Source organism: Chanodichthys erythropterus, chromosome 18, assembly GCF_024489055.1.
Source record: "Chanodichthys erythropterus isolate Z2021 chromosome 18, ASM2448905v1, whole genome shotgun sequence".
In the NCBI taxonomy this organism is placed as follows: domain Eukaryota; kingdom Metazoa; phylum Chordata; class Actinopteri; order Cypriniformes; family Xenocyprididae; genus Chanodichthys; species Chanodichthys erythropterus.
In genome coordinates this window covers 37,245,118-37,267,065 of record NC_090238.1, presented here as the reverse complement: position 1 = coordinate 37,267,065, position 21,948 = coordinate 37,245,118, and the positions used below count along the sequence as shown (strand labels likewise).

General features: G+C 43.6%; 2 protein-coding genes across 3 annotated transcripts in view; both read right to left on the bottom strand.

Moving 5' to 3' along the window:
* The window catches only part of si:zfos-364h11.1 (NACHT, LRR and PYD domains-containing protein 3), a 56,006-nt gene that overhangs the window by 23,661 nt on the left and 10,397 nt on the right, over positions 1-21,948 (bottom strand). The gene's annotated exons all lie outside the window — the stretch shown is intronic.
* LOC137007149 (stonustoxin subunit beta-like) lies at positions 3,782-20,860 on the bottom strand. Its single transcript, XM_067368467.1, has 4 exons — positions 20,724-20,860; positions 9,136-9,297; positions 5,319-5,365; positions 3,782-5,236 (listed from the first exon to the last, which is right to left on the bottom strand). The coding sequence occupies exons 2-4, from the start codon at positions 9,282-9,284 to the stop codon at positions 4,680-4,682; spliced, it is 753 nt and encodes a 250-aa protein (XP_067224568.1). The 5' UTR covers positions 9,285-9,297; positions 20,724-20,860; the 3' UTR covers positions 3,782-4,679.

The window sequence follows — 21,948 nt, the reverse complement described above, 5'->3', positions numbered from 1 at the left end:
GATCAGTTGTAGAGGCTTGATAGTGCATGCTGGAAGGCCAGCCAAGAGAGCATTACAGTAGTCCAGTCTGGATAGAACAAGAGCTTGGACAAGAATTTGTGTGGAATGTTCAGATAGGAAGGGTCTAATCTTCCTGATGTTGTACAAGGCAAATCTGCAGGACCGGGTCATTGCTGCAACATGATCTGTGAAGGTTAGACAATCATCCATCACCACTCCAAGGTTTCTGGCTGTCCTGGAAGGAGTGATGGTTGAAGACCCAAGTTGAACTGAAAGGTTGTGATGAAGTGTTGGGTTTGCACCGATCACAAGCAGTTCCGTTTTTGCAAGGTTGAGTTGGAGGTGGTGGTCCTTCATCCAGGCAGAAATGGCTGTCAGGCAGGCTGCGATGCGACCAGCAACCGTCGGATCATCTGGTTGGAATGAGAGGTAGAGTTGTGTGTCATCAGCATAACAGTGATAGGAGAAACCATGATCCTGAATGACCGATCCTAGTGATGACGTGTAGATGGAGAAGAGAAGTGGACCAAGCACAGAGCCCTGAGGTACCCCAGTAGCAAGATGATGTGACTTGGACACCTCACCTCTCCAAGATACCCTGAAGGACCTATCTGAGAGGTAAGACTCGAACCACTGGAGCGCGGTTCCTGTGATGCCCTTCGACATGAGTGTAGACAGGAGGATCTGGTGGTTCACTGTGTCAAAGGCAGCAGACAGGTCCAGCAAGATGAGTACTGATGATTCTGAAGATGCTCGTGCCAGTCTCAGGGCTTCAGTGACTGAGAGCAGGGCAGTCTCAGTAGAGTGGCCACTCTTGAAACCAGACTGGTGGTTGTCAAGGAGGTTGTTCTGTGAGAGATAAGTAGACAGTTGGTTGAATACAACTCTCTCAAGTGTCTTAGCAATGAAAGGAAGAAGGGATACTGGTCTGTAGTTTTCTAAAAGAGCTGGATTCAGAGTGGGTTTCTTAAGCAGTGGGGTAATCCTAGCCTGCTTAAAAGCTGTGGGAAATGTTCCAGTGTGAAGGGAGGAATTGATAATGTGAGTGAGTGCAGGTAGAATTGAGGAGGAGATGGCCTGAAGAAGAGGAGTGGTGATAGGGTCTAGCGGACAGGTAGAGGGGTGATTGGAAAGAATGAGTTTGGAAACATCTGCCTCAGAAAGCATGGAGAAGGAGGGGAGAATTTGTGTGTTTTCAATTAAGATGTTCTTGTCAGTGTGTGGTGTGGAGAATTGGCCGCTGATGGTTGTTATTTTATGTGTAAAGAAAGTGGCAAAGTCATCAGCTGTAAGAACTGATGTGGGAGGGAGGGGAGGCGGGCAAATTTCACAAACAGCTCATGTTCATGTTCTTCCTTCACAAAATGAAGTCTGCATGTAAACAGTTTCACTTTCGATGTTTAACCAGTTTTCACCAGCACTCGACCATCAGCAGAGTTCAGATCTCAACACTGTCACTCATCAGCACCTCATATCAACACACACCTCACTTCAATCACTGTTTAGCCTTGAACAATGAAACAGACCCATTATGGTGATCTCCTGATTTTCTGTGCCTGAGAATTATTTTTTTTTTTTTTCCCAACAAAGTAAACTTACCTGTGAACATTCCTCGTCTTCTTCTTCTCCTTGTTTTTAACAGCAGGTGGCAACCAGCATAATATGTGAATTACCGCCACCTTCTGCTCCGGAGTGTGGAACAGATCTCCCTCGCGTTTTTTCCCCTCCTGCGATCCTTACCTGCAGTCCATTCTCCACCAAAATATACTGATCATGAGTCCAACAGTTTGCTCTCCAACCAGCATAAACACTTTTATTATTATAATTTCATCATCCATCATCTGTATAATAATAAATAACCAATAACCTCATCTGTTTTTTTCTGCATTTGCTGTGTGACCAATAAAGTGTTTTTGGTTTAACTCTTCTTCTCAGTGTTTATATCCTTTATATCTCTTCTGCTCATTTGATGTTGAATCGGTCGGCGATTTTTGCTGATATTAGAACAGAAAATATCAATATATTGTTTATGTTACAAGAATACAATGATGTGCTGTTGAAGGTATATCAGAACTCCTTGAGAATGTTTCATTTGATTTTTTTATTTATTCGTTTTTTGGTCTTCCACTGTTCAGCTACACTATATTATTTTGTCAGTAAGGTTTACAATACAATTTACAATAATCAATACAATCAATACAATACAATTGACAATCATTTGTCAATATTAGTTAAAATGATTTACAATAATAATGTAACTAGTCTTAAATGATAATTTTTTATTAATACATTTTTGAAATGCAAACTTATATTTGTTAGCAATAATGCACTGTGAACTAACACACATAATTAAATGTTTTACTAACAATAACATGGGTTTATTATTACTTTAAAAAATATTGCTCATTGTTGTTAGCTAATTAGCTATTCATATTAGCTAAAGCATTAATGTAAACATATGAAGCCTTGTTGTTGCTGTTACCATTTTGTCTATAAATATATTTTGCAGTCTCATTCTTGCTGTAAGGACTTGTGATCTATAAAATATTGCAAAAATAAATTATATTGTTAAATGATATTTCTTCATTTTTTTCTGTAAAAGATCTAAATTGAAATCACATACACCTTTCAGAAACATGTTTTACGGCAGATTTTTGCTGTTCGGACTGAATCTAGTCCAGAGTTTCCATGCATGAATATAAAATATGACCATAAACTTCAGACATGATGTGGATGATCATTTATTAATTTCTATTAGAATAAATAGTTAGAACATTTATTAAAACATCTCAATAAGACTTGCCTATTTTAAAGTAAATTTTAAAGGAACACTACACTTTTTTTTTTAAAAAAGTCTCATTTTCCAACTCCCCTAGAGTTAAACAGTTGAGTTTTACCATTTTCAAATCCATTCAGCTGATCTCTGGGTCTGGCGGTACCATTTTTAGCATAGCTTAGCATAGTTCACTGAATCTGATTAGACCGTTAGCATCTTATCAAAAATGTTAAAGTTGACTCTTCTGTAATTACATCGTGTACCAAGACCGAAGGAAAATTAAAAGTTGCGATTTTCAAGGCCGATATGGCTAGGAGCTATACTCTCATTCTGGCGTAATAAAATGTCTCCATAGTTGCAAGGCACGCTCCCTGTGCAAACAGGGGGTCACAGGCGGTGCGTGATATCATTGCAATATCAAATTCGCAACTTTTCATTTCCCGTCAGTCTTAGTACATGATGTAACTACAGAAGAGTCAAGTTTTAAATAGGAAAAATGTTGAAACTCTTTTGAGCGAGATGCTAATGGTCTAATCATATTCAATTAACTAGGCCTATGCTACACTATGCTAAAAGTTGTACCGCCAGACCCGGAGATCGGTTGGATGGATTCGAAAACGGTAAAACTCAACTATTTAACTCTAGGGGAGTTGAAAAATTAGTGTTCCTTTAATCAAAATATCTTGTGTTCTGAAGATGAACTAAGGTCTTATGGGTGTAGAACGACATGAGGGTGAGTAATAAATGACATTATTTTAATTTCTGAGTGACTAACCCTTTAATTGAGTTAATGATAACTTTTTAAAAAGCTGTGAGGATTTGAACCAGATCGAATATTGAACTACAACTATGATGTCACAATAGACTTTTTCACACTGTGATTAACCCCGGGTTATCATTGTTCTAAACACCGCTTTTAACCTGCTTTTTACCCAGGGTTATGAAACCCTGCTCTGAAGTAGAGTTTGAACTGCTTTTACTGAGATCCATGATTCAATCAAACCAAAATGTTGTTTTCACTGGCTGGAAAATGCAGGAATGAAGTCAACCTTGCAAAGTAAATTCATATCACATATCGTTAGCCTCATAGCATAATTGCCCAGATCATATTTCAAAGGCAGATATCACAATTTGGCCCAAAAAATGACTTAGGCAATTATGCTATGAGGCAAACGATATCACAATTTACAGACATTCAAACACATAGTAAGTCTTTCAAACATAAACATAAGTCTTTATTAAACACAGCATTACAGAAACAGATTTTTGTTTCAGTAGAAGTTCTCTGATTTCATATATTTATAATCTGAATATATATTTTTTTATAACTCTTTTATGGATTATTGGTTGAAATTACAATTGATTGCTTGTATATCGTTAGATGAGCTCCACTGCCTTTAACATTTGCTAAGAACTGTTTCCTGTGAGCGAGAAACTAAAGCTGAGTCTCATTTTGCAGGCTGTATCCTCCATAGGTCACACTGAAGGCTGCATACATCATCAAGACAGTCTCATTTAAGAAAATAACCATTAAGATTATAAAGTAAAAAATAAATTGCAGTATTTTACACCTCACAAGGAATAACAGTCGATTTTGTTTTATAACGGTTTCTTTTCTTAAATAAGACATCCTTGATGATGTATGCATCCTTCAAACGCGACCTCCAGCTTAAATCTCCCTCCAGGTGGCGCTCAGAGACACAGAAAGAAAAAACTCCTGTTGAGCCGCATTCAAATGTCTTTATAGAAACACAACAGAAGTCTGTGGTGTGTCTCATTTAGACTGAAGTCAGTGTGTGTGTTTCTATATACACACTGAAATTAAGATGAGAAGAGAAAAAGAGTTTACAGCTGTGTGAGTTAAAGAGAGATAATGTGAGTGTGTTTCTTTCATCTGTGTGTCTCAGTTGTTTCTCACAGGAAGATGTTTAATCTCACACAGAGACAGTGAACCACCAGGATAAACCCCAAATCCAGCATAGAGGGGTTCAGTGAATGTGCTGTTGAATGTGTGTAAGTGTGTGAGTGTGTGTGTGTCAGAGACGCTGTAGAAGGACAGAGTGCCGGCCGACCAGTTCAGATACACTCCTACTCTGTTAGAGAGACGTGAAGGAGCAGATATTTCTGTGCTCTTATTATTGTGTCTGACAGTAAAAATGTTTTTATAACAGTACAGACTCCAGGACTTTTCATTGTATCCAAGCACACAGTCATCACTCTTTCCTTTCCTGCTGATTCCTTTATACGTCACTGATATATTAACCCATTCGCTCCATTCAGTCTCCCAGTAACAGCATCCAGTCAGACTCTCTCTACACAGAACCTGAGGATAACCATCAAATCTCTCTGGATGATCAGGATATGGCTGCTTCTCACTCACACATGTCACCTTTCTGTTCCTCTTAGACAGAGCGAGACGAGTGTTTACTGTGTTTAAATCCAGTGTAAGGTCACATGCATCTGAACACAAGAAAAGATTATAGCATTTATAACACAACAAAACAATAATAATGATGAAGTTGTGTGTGTGTGTGTGACCTACATTTCTTTGGTCCTGTTGTAATCCTGATCTCTCCTCCATGATCTACACTATAAGCAAAAGTCAATTAATTTACATAATTGACACATTTTTATAAAAAAAAGTGGGTATTAAATTGAAAATCTAAACAATCATGATAATTTATTAAAAAAAGACAAAATTATATAACATTTTTAAAGGGTTAGTTCACCCAAAAATGAAAATTCTGTCATTTATTACTCACCATCATGCCGTTCCACACCCGTAAGACCTTCATTACTCTTCGGAACAAAAATTAAGATATTTTTGTTGAAATCCGATGGCTCTGTGAGGCCTGCATAGGGAGCAATGACATTTCCTCTCTCAAGATCAATAAAGGTACTAAAAACATATTTAAATCAGTTCATGTGAGTACAGTGGTTCAATTTTAGTATTATAAAGTGACGAGAATATTTTTGGTGCGCCAAAAAAACAAAATAACGACTTATATAGTGATGGCTTATTTCAAAACACTGCTTCAGGAAGGTTTGGAGCATAATGAATCAGTGTGTCGAATCCGCTGTTCAGAGCGCCAAAGTCATGTGATTTCAGCAGTTTGGTGGTTTGATTCGATACGCTGATTCATAACGCTACGAAGCTTCGTGAAGCAGTGTTTTGAAATTGGCCATCACTAAATAAGTCGTTATTTTGGGGTTTTTTTGGTGCACCAAAAATATTCTTGTCACTTTATAATATTAATATTGAACCACTCTACTCACATGAACTGATTTAAATATGTTTTGGATGTTATGTAATGGATCTTGAGAGAGGAAATGTCATTGCTCCCTATGCAAGCCTCACTGAGTCATTTCAGGATTTCAACTAAGATTTCTTAATTTGTGTTCCGAAGATGAACAAAGGTCTTACGGGTGTAAGATTATACACACTGTATAATAATGCCTACTTTAATGTAATTTAGGCCTGTATACACTAGCAGGTAACACTAGGGGGCAATGGTGAGCTGCAGGGAGTTTCACTCATATGAAGTCAAACTGCCAGTCAGTTAAAAGATTTTTTTTTTACAGTCTATGGTTAAAACGTCTCCGCTTATACCTGGGAACACCCTCTGGGTGTGCTGATTGTCTGAAGCCTGTATAGAATCACAGCAATTCATTGGCTGATGGCGCGGGCGCCACCCCGACGCTCTTACGTCGCCATCCTATACTGACAAATGCGGCATCTGCTCCTTAGATTTCTCTGCTGAAAAAGGCCACTTGTTGGCAGTGCAAGGACCTTGGCAGTGGACACAGTGCCTCATTCCCTATTCAGAGAACATAGGTTACAGCAGTAACCTTAGACGTTCCCTTTCATAGGTTCACCCGATGTTGCGTGCTATGACGCAATGGAAATGATATGTCGAACACGCCAAGCTAAAGTGCTGCCATATCTGGCATGATGAAAAACCAGATAGCAACCATGGCTGGTTCAAACAGACAGAACCTGGGAATCAACCTGGGAACAAGACCTTGGGCACATATTCTGGCCTGAGTCTTAAGATTACCTTAACTAGACCAGGGGCGAAGTCCAGACACGCCTCGCTAATGGAGAGAGCTTGCAAATCCCCAACTCGCTTTAAAAGAACTTAGAACCAACAAAAGAGCTGACTCCAAGGGCTCAAACAGAGCCTCCATTAAGCCCTTTGACGACTGACAGAACCCAAAAGGAAATTCTAGGGGGGCGTGCTGGCTTCAGACTTCGAATCCCAGGCATAAATGCCAAGACCAACCTATGTTTGCCCAGGTGAAATTCCCTTCGAGCAGCAACGGCTGCAACATAAAAACTCAAGAGTAGTAGCAGCTGCCCTCACAGCAAGTTTTGTCATGCAGGAACTCCATCACACAAAATCCACAGGGAAGTTGACTGGATTCACAGCATGAGCTGAACACCAAGACGACTAATAAACCCTCCACTTGGAGGAATAGAACCTTCTTGTGGAAAAAGCACTCACGATGGTCTCCTGGATGTCGGCAGTAAGACTAGAGATTAAAGCTGGCGGCCTTTGATGGGCCATACCCACAGCTTCCAAATCTCTTAGACAAAGATGCCATATCTTGCCCTGAAGCTGATGGAGGGGAGTCCAGAAGAAGAACGAGAACCATGTCTGAGATGGCCAGAATGGGGCTACAAGTAGGAGACAGACCCTGCTCTCCCTCACCCTGCACAGAACAGACGGGATCAGCTTGACAGGTGGGAACGCATAGAGTTTCAGTCTCGGCCATGGGTGAGCGAAAGCATCTATGCCCAGAGGCACTGGGGGGCTCAGGGAGAACCAAAACGGACATTGAGACTCCTGCGACGCAAAGAGGTCCACCTTCGTTCTGCCAAACAAACATTTAACAAACATGGGCTACTGTTTGAGGGTTAAGCATCCATTCCCCCGATCTGAGTTTCTGCCTCGACAGAAAATCTGCCACGAGGTTCAGGGCCCTGGGTATGTGACCCACTCTCAGGGAGAGAAGTTTGTTCTGAGCCCAAAAGAGGAGACAATGCACATGCCTGTCCAGGGTGCGTGATTGTGAGCCCCTTTGAAGATTTATGTTAGACACCACCACTATGTTGTCCGTCCTGACAATGACGTGGCGTCCCCTGAGAAAGGGGCGAAGCAGGGCCAGGGATACAGCCCTGAGCTCCAAGCTGTTTATGTGCCAAGAGAGGAACTCTCCCATCCACACTCCACATGCTGGACCGCGCCCCAGCCAGTGAGAGAGGCATCCGTTGTGAACATTTGCTGATTGAAAACAGCGGCCATGTTGACCCCTTTTTGAAGAGTGGGGCCCGCCATTTCGAAAGGGCGTGGAAATAAACACGCAACACTTTCAACAGGTGAAAAGCCGTCTCATGTGAAGCAATCCTAGGGGCAGCACAGGGGAGGCTGTGACAGGTGCTTACAGATACATGATAGCCTAGCCTGAAGCGGGCCAAACATGTAACAAGACTGGAAATCTGGGCAGAGGCCAGACGGGCCTGCATCTGAATGGAATCCAAGTCAACCCCTAAGAACAGTCTGTTGAGAAGGGGCGAGAACATTCTTTTTGGTATTCAGTCTGAGGCTGCGAGACCAGCTCTCCTCTTTCTGGCTTGAGGGTCAGGAGCAACTCGAAGGAGCTGGAGCGGAGGGCTTGCTGGGCCGCTTCAGCTCAAGACGCCTATGGGATTTGCTGGCAGGGCAATGGGCGACCATGGACTCCCCATACCGCAGTCAGTGGGGGACGAACCAGGTCACTTCTTCTACTGGCGGACTCCTTCCTACACGAGCAAGAAGAAGCCGAAGAGGTCATTCCCAGAGGGCGTTCCCATTGTGTCATATCTATGCAGCGTCAAGTGAACCTATGAAAGAGAACACACTACTGTGAAATGGTAAGTCAATCAGTGGTCGTGGACGGTGCCTGAGGAACACTGCTCAGGCACCACCCATGAACGCTGAATGACTTACCATAGTTTACGCCTTCAGCGAGCTGTACGCTGTCCACCATTTTCTCCGCACTTGAGCAGCTGTAGCGACAACAATGTCTGGTAAGTAATTGAGATGTTTTGTTGTTGAATGTAAGAGTAAACATAACAGTCTTCATTTACTGACATCTGAGCTGCTGAACAGCTGAGCCATTCAAAACTGGCTGAGCCATTCTGAGCATGTCTAATGAGACTGCTTTGGTTTAATGGGGATTAAAAGAAAGGAGTGGGTGGATTATTATATGGACCGCATGCCACTGATGTATGTGAATATATGTGCTGTATGCAGAGATATGAGTTTACACACATGTCCAAACACACATGACAGGATGATTGTTCATGTTGAACATACTTGAGTTTGTCCAGTCTGTAGTTTGGATCAGAGAGCAGCTTGAATAATGATTGTCCTGGGTGATTGTAGCTCAGATCCAGCTCTCTCAGGTGTGAGGGGTTTGAACTCAGAGCTGAAGCCAGAAAACAACAGCCTTCCTCTGTGACCATACAGCCAGATAATCTATACACAGAAAGAGAGAGAGTTGAATATTTTGTATCAGTTGTAGTTTTGGAAAGTAAAACGAAAGATTGTATCAATATAGTTTAATTTGGATAAAGGGAAAACCAACATTTTGATTTTGATTTCTATTTACCCAAATCTGACCTGCTGTCATGTCATCTAGAAAAAAAACAATAGAAACAAATATACTATCTGTGTAATTTATATTTGCTGTGTTTCCTTAAAGTGCCCCTATTGTAGATTTTTGAATGTCATGTCATGTAGTGTGTAACATAGCCCTAAGTTAATGAACATCCTGCAAAGTTTTAAATCTAAAAGTGCACTGTATATTAAGTTATTGTTTCTTAAAAAGAGTCAACTCTGAGTCATTTAAATGAGTCATTTGTAAAAAGGAATCCCAACCGTTTCATTGTGACTTCACAAAGAAAGATTAGCATATTGCCCGCCCACTTATTGCGCGCACAGACACCAGGGAAAACTTGAAACTCGAACATTGTGTTCCTATCATTTTACTGACGACTTCTTTAACCTAAATACATTCAAAGAGGGATTTGCAAGCTGGTTGTCATTGAAGGATGGGTCAGTACCCAGTTTATTTGGACCAGCTTCTTATTAATCTATGATTAATAATTGTTGCCACATTTGACAGACTAACTGTTTTGTAGAAAATAATTTAATTATAATTCCCACAGAGAAAACAAAAAGACTGATGTGCAATCCAACTGAAACAGCACAATTCTATATGTCCTCTGAGTAAAAATAAATAAATAAAAATATGCGATTAGCAAGGACCAAAATCCAGTGTCTAACATCCACACGACTCAGAGTTTCAGTTCAATGCCCTAAGTACAGTAACGTTACTGGACTGAAACCTAGGGGTGTGACGAGACAGGTATCTCACGAGACGAGACTCGAGATTGAGTTCACGAGACGAGAGAAGAGTTTTACACACTATTTTTAAGAAATCCTCAATGGCGAAATACATGACTAGAAAAAATATTCTGCAGGTGTATTTGAAATGTTTTAACTAATCATCTTGTAATGAATGTCATTTCAGTTCTACTTTCTGAATATGAATTATCATATTGTTATGATACAGACGGCACGGAGACAGAAGTAAAAGCAGGTATTGTGGTTTATTAGAGAATCAGCAATGAGCAGGTAAGTAAATGGAAGATGCAGGGTTTCAATGAGAAGGTAGAGGTTTGATACTGTCCTTGTGATTGCAGATGGAGTTAATAGTCGAGGAGATGGAGTATGGTGGACTAGGAACACTCACACACACGGAAGGAGGAACACAGGAGGAGGACTGGAGACAACGGGGCGATAGGGATCGCTGGTAGCAGGTAAGTAGCAGGTAAGTTGCTTGTAGAGTCCTTGAGGTTCGCATACATGAGTCTGTACAACAAACGAGACCGGACAACTGGTGTGTGTGTGAGTGTGGGTTAAATAGTGCTGGTGATTGAGTGACTGATGATGTGCAGGTGTTGACGATCAGAACTCCGGTGATTAGGTTCGTGGATATTGACGGGAGGTGGAGCCTGACGTGTCTGTGACAGTACCCCCCCTCCCACGGCCCGCTCCTGAGGGCCGAGGACCCCGACGTCGTGGTGGCCGACCTCGAGGGCATGGGGCAGGTCTGTCTGGGTGGCTGGAGTGGTAGGCTTGTAGCAGGTTGGGATCAAGGATGTCGTTCCGCGGGACCCACGACCGTTCCTCTGGCCCGTAGCCCTCCCAGTCGACGAGGTACTCCAGGAGACCACCACGGCGCCGGGAGTCCAGAATCTCCCGAACCTCATAAGCAGTCCCATCCTCCAGAAGAAGTGGAAGGGGGGGCTCAGCGGCTGTCACGTCAGGCTCTGTGGAAGGAGAGAGAGAAGGGTGGTGAGGTTTGAGTAAAGACACGTGGAAAGTGGGGTGAATCTTATACTCAGGAGGGAGCTGAAGACGATACGTGACGGAGATCTGCTGGAGGATGGTGAATGGGCCAATGAAGCGGGGACTCAGCTTTTTGCATGGCAGACGCAGTCTGATGTCCCTTGTCGACAGCCAGACCTTCTGCCCAGGTTGGTAGTTGGGAGCGTTGGAGCGATGAAGGTCGGCTGTCTTCCTGCGTCTGCGCAGGGCCCTCTGCAACTGATGGTGGGCTGAGTCCCACACCCTCTCGCTCTCCCGGAACCATTTATCGATGGCAGGAACGTTGGAGGGTTCCCCATCCCAGGGGAACAATGGGGGTTGGTAGGTGTATTGAAAAGGTGTTAATCCGGTGGAAGGTTGACGGAAAGAGTTCTGGGCGTACTCGGCCCAACCCAGGTACTGGTTCCAGGAGTCCTTGTGGCCGTTCCGTCTGCCCGTTCGTCTGAGGGTGGTATCCCGATGACAGGCTGACGGTCACACCCAGGAGCGACAGAAAGGCCTTCCAGACCCGGGAGATGAACTGGGGGCCCCTATCCGATACTATGTCTTCGGGGATTCCATAGTGGCGGAAGACGTGGTTAAACATTAACTCAGCAGTGGTGAGAGCGGTAGGTAGACCTCGGAGAGGAATCAGTCGGCAGGCCTTGGAGAATCTATCCACTACCACGAGTATGCAGGTATGACCATCAGATGGTGGGAGATCTGTCACGAAGTCAACTCCCAGGTGTGACCATGGTCGCTCAGGAACGGGCAGAGGAAGGAGCTTGCCGGCCGGCAGTTGACGAGAGCTCTTCGAGATGGCGCACTCCCTGCAGCCCTGTACGTACTTTCTGACATCCCTGGCTAAGTTGGGCCACCAGAAGCGTGCTTTGAGCAGCGAGAGGGTTCCATTGACCCCCGGGTGACGAGTGCCAAGTGATGAGTGGGCTGCGTGGATAAATTGAGTGCGTCGTGCTCTGGTGATATACTGGAGACCGGGAGGACAACCCGGCGGAGTGTTGGAGGAGGCATTGGAGGAGGGCAGAGTCTCTTCAGACCATTGGATGGGGTTCACAAAGATGGTTTCTGGAAGAACGGTTTCAGGATCTTCAGATTTCTCATCAGGAGCGTGGAGACGGGATAAGGCGTCAGCCTTGAGGTTTTTGGAGCCGGGACGATAGGAGATGGTGAAATCGAATCTTGAAAAGAACATGGCCCAGCGGGCTTGTCGGGGGTTTTGTCTTTTAGCAGTTTTAAGATACTCCAGGTTTTTATGGTTGGTTAAAACTTGGAAGGGGTGCTTGGCTCCCTCCAGCCAATGCCTCCATTCCTCCAACGCGAGCTTGACAGCCAGGAGTTCGCGGTCACTGATATCATAGTTGACCTCCGCTGGGTTGAGCTTGTCATGTAGTGAACTTGTCATGAGTTGTCAACTTGCATCGGTTCGTTGGCTGGTTCTGGGGAGCTGACGGGTTCTGACCGACGGAGGAGAGGTTGAAGAGGCGGCTGGCCCTGGTGTTCTTCAAGACACGACTGCATACGAGTGCCTACGCGGATGGCGAGTTGGATGAAGCATTCGAGGCCGATGTTGTCCTCGTATGCAGCGAGATGCAATCGCAACTTGGGTTCTAACCCCTGGCGGAAGGAAGTGATGAGGGCTTGTTCATTCCATCCGCTACTGGAAGCCAGGGTACGGAACTGCAAAGCATATTCACTCACAGTATTAGATCCTTGTTTTAGATTATAGAGTTTCTCACCGATAGAGGAATCCGAAAGGGGTTTTCCAAAGACTTCGCGGAAGTGAGAGACGAAGGCTGAATAGGATTTCACCACGGGGTTCTTTTGAATCCAGAGCGCGTCTGCCCAACGGAGAGCTTTACCTTGTAGCTGTGAGATGATAAAAGCGACTTTAGAGGTGTCAGTGGGGTAAAGTTGCGATTGCATCTCCAGGACCAGCTCACATTGCAGGAGGAATCCGCTGCAATCCTCCGCCGATCCTGAGTAGGGCACCGGCCGGGCCATGGGACTAGCGTAAAGTGCAATGAAGAAGTGAGTGGGGAAGCGGAGACAGGTGCTGGTGACGGTGGTTGTGGAGGAGTGAGTGCTCGGCGCAGTGCGCTCACGAGCTCCTGGAATGGATCTGGCTGGCTCATGCTGATCTCTAGCCGTGTTAACTGGTCCGGTCTTCTGTTATGATACAGACGGCACGGAGACAGAAGTAAAAGCAGATATTGTGGTTTATTAGAGAATCAGCAATGAGCAGGTAAGTAAATGGAAGATGGAGGGTTTCATTGAGAAGGTAGAGGTTTGATACTGTCCTTGTGATTGCAGATGGAGTTGGTAGTCGAGGAGATGGAGTATGGTGGATGAGGAACACTCACACACACGGAAGGAGGAACACAGGAGGAGGACTGGAGACAACGGGGCGATAGGGATCGCTGGTAGCAGGTAAGTAGCAGGTAAGTTGCTGGTAGAGTCCTTGAGGTTCGCATACATGAGTCTGTACAACAAACGAGACCGGACAACTGGTGTGTGTGTGTGTGTGTGTGTGTGTGTGTGTGTGTGTGTGTGTGTGTGTGTGTGTGTGTGTGTGTGTGTGTGTGTGTGTGTGTGTGTGTGTGTGTGTGTGTGTGGGTTAAATAGTGCTGGTGATTGAGTGACTGATGATGTGCAGGTGTTGACGATCAGAACTCCGGTGATTGGGTTCGTGGATATTGACGGGAGGTGGAGCCTGACGTGTCTGTGACACATATGCAGTAAAAGACAACAATACTCAAGTACTGTAAAAGGTTTTGCCACTAACTCAACTGACTGAATTCTCTTCTGCATGATTTCAGTCTCTTCAGACCTTGCTGTACATGATTTATGAGCTTCTACAACTTTTGACCTCCTAACTGAACTCCTTTCCACAAACTGATCATAGAAATAAAAACAGTATAAATAAAAATGTTAACACTTTACAATAAGGTTCATTTATTAACATTAGGCCTAATGTATTAACCAACATCAACTAACAATGAACAATATATTTGCTACAGTATTTATTAATATTTGTTTATGTTAGTTAATAAAAATAGTCATTCATTGTTAGTTCATGATAGTTCACAGTGCATTAACTAATGTTAACAAATGAAACCTTATTGTTTGTGCTTAATAAGATTAAGAGAAAACTGTTATTCGTTTTTATGGTACTGTACCACTTTACAATAAGTGCAACTATAATCGCACTCTCTCAATATTCAAAGTGCAAATAAGACAAAATTTTCTTTGATACAGAGCTAAGAGATGGTTACAACTACACTGCCCAGCCTAAAATAGCTTTCATATTGAGAGATATCTGTATTCATCAGGGAGCTGCTTTCAAAATGCGGGGTATTGAAATCGTGTTTGAATGCGCACTCGCGTTTACTTTCACTTTCGCAATGGCGCATACTCTGTGAATATGGGGCAGCGTTGCGGCGGCGACCGTTATCCTACTGAATTAAATGTTTTTTTATTTAAATACAAAGCAAAACGACAGTGGAGGCGTAATGTAAATGTAGCGGTGGCATATTCTTTCCTAATCATCCTAACACTCATGGCAATATCACGAGACTACTTTTTGCCTCAACGAGAAATCTCATCACATTTTAGTCTTGAGAAATATCGTGACACGAGATCTCGTCACACCCCTACTGAAACCCTTTATACGGTTCAGTCTGAACATGTCAGTGACGTCTTTGATGTCAGTGCATCCACATTTTGAGCCAGAGTCCACACATTCTCTGTAGCATGCACAAATACGTATTTAGCCTAGTTCTGTGTGTTGTGTACACTCTGCTCGTAGGTCTCCGGCTAACCAGCTAACAGCAATATGTGTTTGCTCGCAATTGTCTAGAAATGTGTTAAATGTTTTTCGTTGTTATTACTTGGAGTTATGATAAATATTACCGCAATACGTTGTTGTACAACTGCAGTGCTTTATCAGTACGTTTCTGTGTTGGGCTAACACATATACCGTGACTGTTTGAGTGTTTACCACCAAGCTGTGGGCTAGGTCATTCAAAACAACTTATTTCCTCTCTGAGTCTTTATGTTTAGAACAGAGCAGAGCACCATCATTATAATACAATGTAAGTGATGCAAGCACTGTACTGTACTCCGTGTCAAACAGCAGATGACATCTGACCAATCACCGCATATTAGCATCATGCAAACAAGATGTTCAGTAAAATGAATCATTGAGCAAATCGTTTGGGAGTCGTTGAGCAAATAAGGTAAAAAATAAATGCAGATTTTAAGACAATTAAAGTGTTTTTTGACTTTGCATGCTTTTAAGCCTGTTGTTTGGGAAAACAAAAATAGGAACCTTTCAAACGCCATAATAGGGGCACTTCAAGTCTGCTTTAAGTAAAATGTTTCATTTTTCTAATGTGTCGATTTTTCTACACAGATCACTGATTACAGGTCAGTTCAGCTGGATTAACTCTAGGTTCAGTATTTTACTCAATGTCACAGTGTTGATGGAGCAGAATTGATCTCAGTAACAGTTTCTGTTCATCTCCACTCCTCACAACTTTGACACTTTAATCAGTGAATAAATTATTTTCTCATAAAGTCCTCATTTCTCCTTTACACACACAGTGTCACGATTCCTGTCAGTTCCTGGACTTCAGTTTCCATAATTCTCCCTGCCAGTCACATGCATACATTCCACACCAATCATCAATTGCCACATACAGCTGAAGCACATTATCTGGACTATTTAAGACTCACTCACACACCACCTCATTGCAAAGTCTTCTTTACCACGGTTACAATTCTGAACATTGTTATTCTCTCTGTCTGTCTGCCTACCTGCCTGTTACCGATCCTGTCTGTTACCTGTTTAAGATACTCTGCCGCCTACCTTTGGACTGTATATTGTTTCCCGACATGTGAGTGATATCTGCCTGCCTCAACTTCTGCCTGTACTGTGACCATGATTCTGCGTGTCCCTTGCTGTTCCTCTCTGCCCCTGTTCGACAACGCACTTGCACAATAAAAGCTTGCATTTGGATTCAAACCTGTTTGACCAATCGTTACAGAAGACTTCGCCCCAAAGATCCAGCAGCTTTCCTGAAGTACCATGGCTCAGTAGGAACAATGCAAAACTGTTGTTATGGCTGAAGCAGGGACCAAGTTCATTGGAGGATTATATTAAGGATTATTTGGACATTGCGTATTATTCAGATTTGCCTGACTGTGCACTGATAGACTTTTTCTGTGATGGCATTAACCAACCTCTCCAGAACAAACTAAGACATCACTTAGTAGCTTTATGGATCATGCTTTGTTGTCTGTTGGCTCTCTATTTACTGTGGGTGTCGCGGAGAAATGCGACACCTCACTGAATCACGTAAAGGCCCGCCGCGCCAAAGGACACTCACAAGATGGTGGCAACCATTACAACAACACAAAGTCAAGTCTCTGCTGATCTTTCAGAGCCACGTCACATCTCTGTTGATCTTCCAGAACCAAGTCAAGTCTTCGCTGATCTTCCAGAACCCAGCTACATCTCCACTAACCTTCTAGGGTCACGTCACGTCTCTGAACCTGTCCGAGAGCGGAGAGGGTTTCTGTCCAGTGTGGACAATCCACCGTTAACTTCAGTACGAGCAGCTGCCATTCTGAAAACGCACTCAAGTTCGCCGGTTGCAACGCACTCAAGTCTGCTGGTGTCTCCGGACAAGGTGGCCGCTCCGCCAGTGTCTATGGACAAGGTGGCTGCCCCAGTCTTCGCCGAGCCCGCTCCAGACTCCGCACCCAAGCCCGTGTCAGCTCCAGACTCTGCACCTAAGCCCCTTGCCCTGCCGGCGCCACACGAGCCCCTTGCCCAGCTGGCACCACCTGAGGCCCTTGCCCTGCCGGCGCAACCAGAGCCCCTCGCCCTGCCGGCGCTAGCCGAGGTCCTTATCCACGAACCAGCCCCTGCCGCTGCCGAAGCTGCTCCAACCCTCCAGCACTTACCAGCCCACAATTCCCTACATACCACCACTGAATTCCCCAAGAACTTTTGTTTGGGAGGGGGGGCATATACCTTAGGGCGGGGAGCTTGTGGGTAGGACTTTGCACTACCATGGTCATCCTCGAACTCTGACCCGCCGTGGTCATCCACGAACTCTGACCCGCGATGGCTGCCCACGGCACCTGACCTGACGTGGCTGCCCGAGCCACCTGACCCGCCTTGGCGTCCCAAGGCTCCCGAACTGCTATGGCCGCCCACAGCCTCTGACTCGCCATGGCTGCCTGACACTCCTGACCCACCGTGGCTGGCCGACAATCCTGACCTGCCGTGGCTGCCCGGGGCGTCCGACTCGCCAGGACGCCTCGAGTTCCTGGACCTGTATTGGAGACCCCTTACCCATCTGCCAATAGATCTCCAATGCACCCAGCCCCCCCTCCCCGATTATGCCTTTCACGGCGCAAGGGCTCCCCTTCTGGAAGGGGGGCGTTATGTCACGATTCCTGTCAGTTCCTGGACTTCAGTTTCCATAATCCTCCCTGCCAGTCACATGCACACATTCCACACCAATCATCAATTGCCACATACAGCTGAATCACATTATCTGGACTATTTAAGACTCACTCACACACCACCTCAATGCGAAGTCTTGTTAACCACGGTTACAATTCCGAGCATTGTTATTCTCTCTGTCTGCCTGCCTGCCTGTTACCGATCCTGTCTGTTACCTGTTACCAGATTCTCAGGGTCTTCTATATTGAAAAAGAATGGGAAAAGTGAAGAATTAAGTAAAAATCTGTAAATCTGAAGGCCTGGTACTAGAGCACAAATGCAATGTGGAACAAACATGCTCATTCAAATTCGGTGCAGAGTTCTCAAATAAACACGCTAGAGCAAATACAAACACAAAGTCTTCAGACCCACTGATGTCTGCTGATATATTACAAACACCCAGTGCCCAGATGTTCTAAAGCAGTGGTTCCCAAACATATTGGAGTAGAGTACCCCCTGAAATGAAAACCGCCAGTAGGTAGCAGTAAGTCACTGTCTTTATGAGTGAGTCATTCATTCATTCATTCATTCACAAACGAAGCAAGTGGCTGTTTTTATAGCTGTATCTCATAGAGTGGTGCAGGTATTGCTTTACTTCGTAGGCCAAAATGCAGAATTTTAGCATTTTAGCACTTCCGGTTCCATCGGCCCAAAGTCAATGGGCTTTTCTGTCTAAGATTTTAGGTCAAATGGCTGTAATAACGTCTGTGGTGAACGCAAGCTCAGCAGAGTTTTACGTTTTATTCTATGACAGTGGTTCCCAAACTTTTTAGAGTGGAGTACCCTCTAAGGGCATTCACTATCCTTCTGCATACTCCCTGTCTTCCACTTAGGGTGCTTTCACATTAGCACTTTTGGTGCGTGAGTTTGTGTGTGTTTCACTCACTTTCCTGATGAGCGTGAGTCACGTGCTGCAAACAGAGAGCTGTAGCGTAGCTTTTCTCATTTCTGCTCGCCTTCAGCATTGTATTCGCGGCAGATAGACGCAATGCCGTTATGAACAAAACCAACGGTTCAAAAACAAAAATATAAAAGTGAGGAGAGCAACGTTATGCATTTTGCCGCCTTCTCCTGTGCCATTGTTACTAAGCAACGTAATAAACAGCTGCTGGTTTGATGACGCAAACGAACCGCGGGTCGGACCCAAATAATATAATGTGAACACAGTCCAGTGGGCGCAGGGGGAGGGGGGAGCAATCGAACTCGGGTTCGGTCCAGGCAACCGAACCAAGTGTGAAAGCACCCTTAAACCACACATTTTCCATTAAAGGATAATTTTTGCCCCTAAATTGACTTTCCAGTGCATTTATTATCTTTATAAATATATTTACATCATTAATAATGTTTTAAATAAAAAAAAGTTTGATAGTAAAATATGCAATGAAAAAAAGTGATTCTTTCACATACTAAAACCGCCAGTAGGTGGAGGCAAGTCTTAATGCGTGAGTCACCAAGTCATTCAGTAACGAACCAAGTGGCTGTATTAATGAAATAATGTCTGTTGTAGTTCTGCTGTCGCTTTTGTTGGAACTATTATTTTGTTGTAAGACTAATACTGACTAATATGGTTCAGGTCATACTTAGAAGGGAGAGGTTATTATGTGAGTATCGGTGAGCATAAGTCTGAGTGGACATCCATGACATGCAGAGTCCCTCAAGGTTCAATACTTGCACCCCTCCTGTTCAACCTATATATGCTACCACTGAGCCAAATAATGAGAAAGAATCAAATTGCATATCACAGCTATGCAGATGACACCCAGATTTACCTAGCCCTATCACCCAACGACTACAGCCCCATTGACTCCCTGTGTCAATGCATTGATGAAATTAAAAATTGGATGTGCCTAAACTTCCTTCAGTTAAACAAAGACAAAACTGAAGTCATTGTGTTTGGAAACAAAGATGAAGTTCTCAAAGTGAACATGTACCTTCACTCTAGGGGTCAAACAACTAAAAATCAAGTCAGGAATCTTGGTGTGATTTTGGAGTCAGACCTGAGTTTCAGTAGCCATGTAAAGACAATAACTAAATCAGCATATTATCATCTCAAAAAATTTGCAAGAATTAGATGTCTCCAGTCAAGACTTAGAGAAACTTGTTCATGCTTTCATCACCAGCAGGGTGGATTATTGTAATGGGCTCCTCACTGGTCTTCCCAAAAAGACCATAAGACACCTGCAGCTCGTACAGAACGCTGCTGCCAGGATTCTGAGCAGAACCCGAAAACATGAACACATCACACCAGTCCTCAGGTCCTTGAACTGGCTTCCAGTTGCATTTAGAATTGATTTTAAAGTACTGGTGCTTGTTTATAAATCACTCAATGGCCTAGGACCTCAATACATTGCAGATATGCTCATAGTATATAAACCTAACAGATCACTCAGATCATCAGGATCAACTCACTTAAAAATACCAAGGGCTCACTCAAAGCAGGGAGAGTCTGCTTTTAGCTGTTAGGCCAGCCGCAGCTGGAACCAGCTTCCAGAAGAGATCAGGTGTGCTCCAACAGTAGCCACATTCAAATCCAGACTCAAAACACATCTTTTTACCTATGCATTTGCTGATTGAGCACTGTGCTATGTCCGAACTGTTTGCACTTTATTTTATACGTATTATCTTTTTATTCTTTAAATTCTTTTCCTGTTTTTATTTCATTTTTAATGTATTTTTATATCTTTTATGTATCATCATGATTCTGACTTTTAATGCATTTTAAATACTGTTATTTCTATTCCTTATGTTCTATTTCTATTCTTCTTCTTTATGTAAAGCACTTTGAATTACCATTGTGTATGAAATGTGCTATACAAATAAAATTGCCTTGCCTTGCCTAATAATGGCAATAATGTGATCCTGAATAGAAAAACATGAGATTTCCAAATCATTCTGATCCGGATTAAACTTTTTGAACAAATCGGCCCAGGAGATCAGCACATCAGAGAGCATCTTTCATTTCATAACCAAGTGAACCTTTATCTGTTTTTCTTACCTCAGTATACCGAGTTGACATTATGAACTCTTCAGTCCATCAGAGAGCAGCTTCACTCCTGAATCCTGCAGGTCATTGTTACTCAGGTCCAGCTCTCTCAGTGAGTTTGATGATTGTAGAGATGAAGACAAACTTTCACAGCACTGATTAGAGAGAGTACAGCCAGAGAGTCTGTAACACAGGATGAAATGGGGTTTAATAAAGAGGGAATGGTGGAATATTTTTTTTTCTTTTTTGCAAACTGATCACGTCTAATACACTAAAAGTAATTCAGTGGCTTAGAAAACATCACTGTAATAATTTACTTTATTAACTTAAAAAAAATCTCTCAATATCATTTACTTGATGGTTTGAGTTGAATATACCAAAATAATTGACTAAAAATCCAACAGTTAATTTTGTCTAAAATTTACTTATATTTAAGTTTTCACAGAAAGAATTTAGTATTTGACTAACAAATTTGTTTTTTTAATATACTTAATATATTTGTGAAATTTCTATCAAAATATTTGTGTTACGGTTGCTGGTATACAACGCATACAACGAGGAGATAGAATGAATATAAGTCTTTACTTGAGGAGAAACAGGAATCCAATGGAACATACACCAACATAATACAAACGATACCGGACAACACAAGACTAGAAACACAGGGTATATATACAAGGGACTAACAAAGGAACTAAACTAGGTAACAGGATAATAAACAAGGCACAGGTGAATCAAATGAACTAATTAACAGAACAGGGAAACTAGGTCACAAGGGCAGACAGAGACATGACATGTAACATTTCGCCCCCTCCCGGATAGGCGCGTCCTCGCGGCGTAAGAGTACAGAGGAGGGAGGGAGGGGGTTCTGGAGGAGGGCGGAGAAAACACAAACAACCAAAAGAAAAGAGTCCATGAAAAACAACAATGACAGTCCAAGGGGGAGTGGAGGGTGGGAGGAGCCAGGGGGAAGCCAGGAGCAGGAGGAGCCAGATGTTACCCCAGAAGCCAGCCAGGACGAGGCCCCAGGGTAGAGTCGCAGGTGGGAGGAGCCATGGTGGAGTCGGCTTGGGGGCAGACGACACCCTGGGGACGACCAACGGAGATGCAGCTGGAGACCCAGGTGTAACTGAAGAGCCGACGAGCCCACGCGCAGCCGATGGTCCTGGAGACCAAGGAGGAGCCATGGCGACGAGCGTCCGAGGAGGAGGCGGACATCCAGAGGGCAGAGGCTGAG

Bases quoted from the DNA above. Each gene is read 5' to 3' on its own strand.
- LOC137007149 (XM_067368467.1), bottom strand. From the start codon at position 9,284: ATGGTCACAGAGGAAGGCTGTTGTTTTCTGGCTTCAGCTCTGAGTTCA. The intron at 5,366-9,135 runs GTATGTTCAACA...TTTTGCTTATAG, and splicing joins TACAGACTGGACAAACTCAA to TGTAGATCATGGAGGAGAGA. The intron at 5,237-5,318 runs GTAGGTCACACA...TCTTGTGTTCAG, and splicing joins TACAACAGGACCAAAGAAAT to ATGCATGTGACCTTACACTG.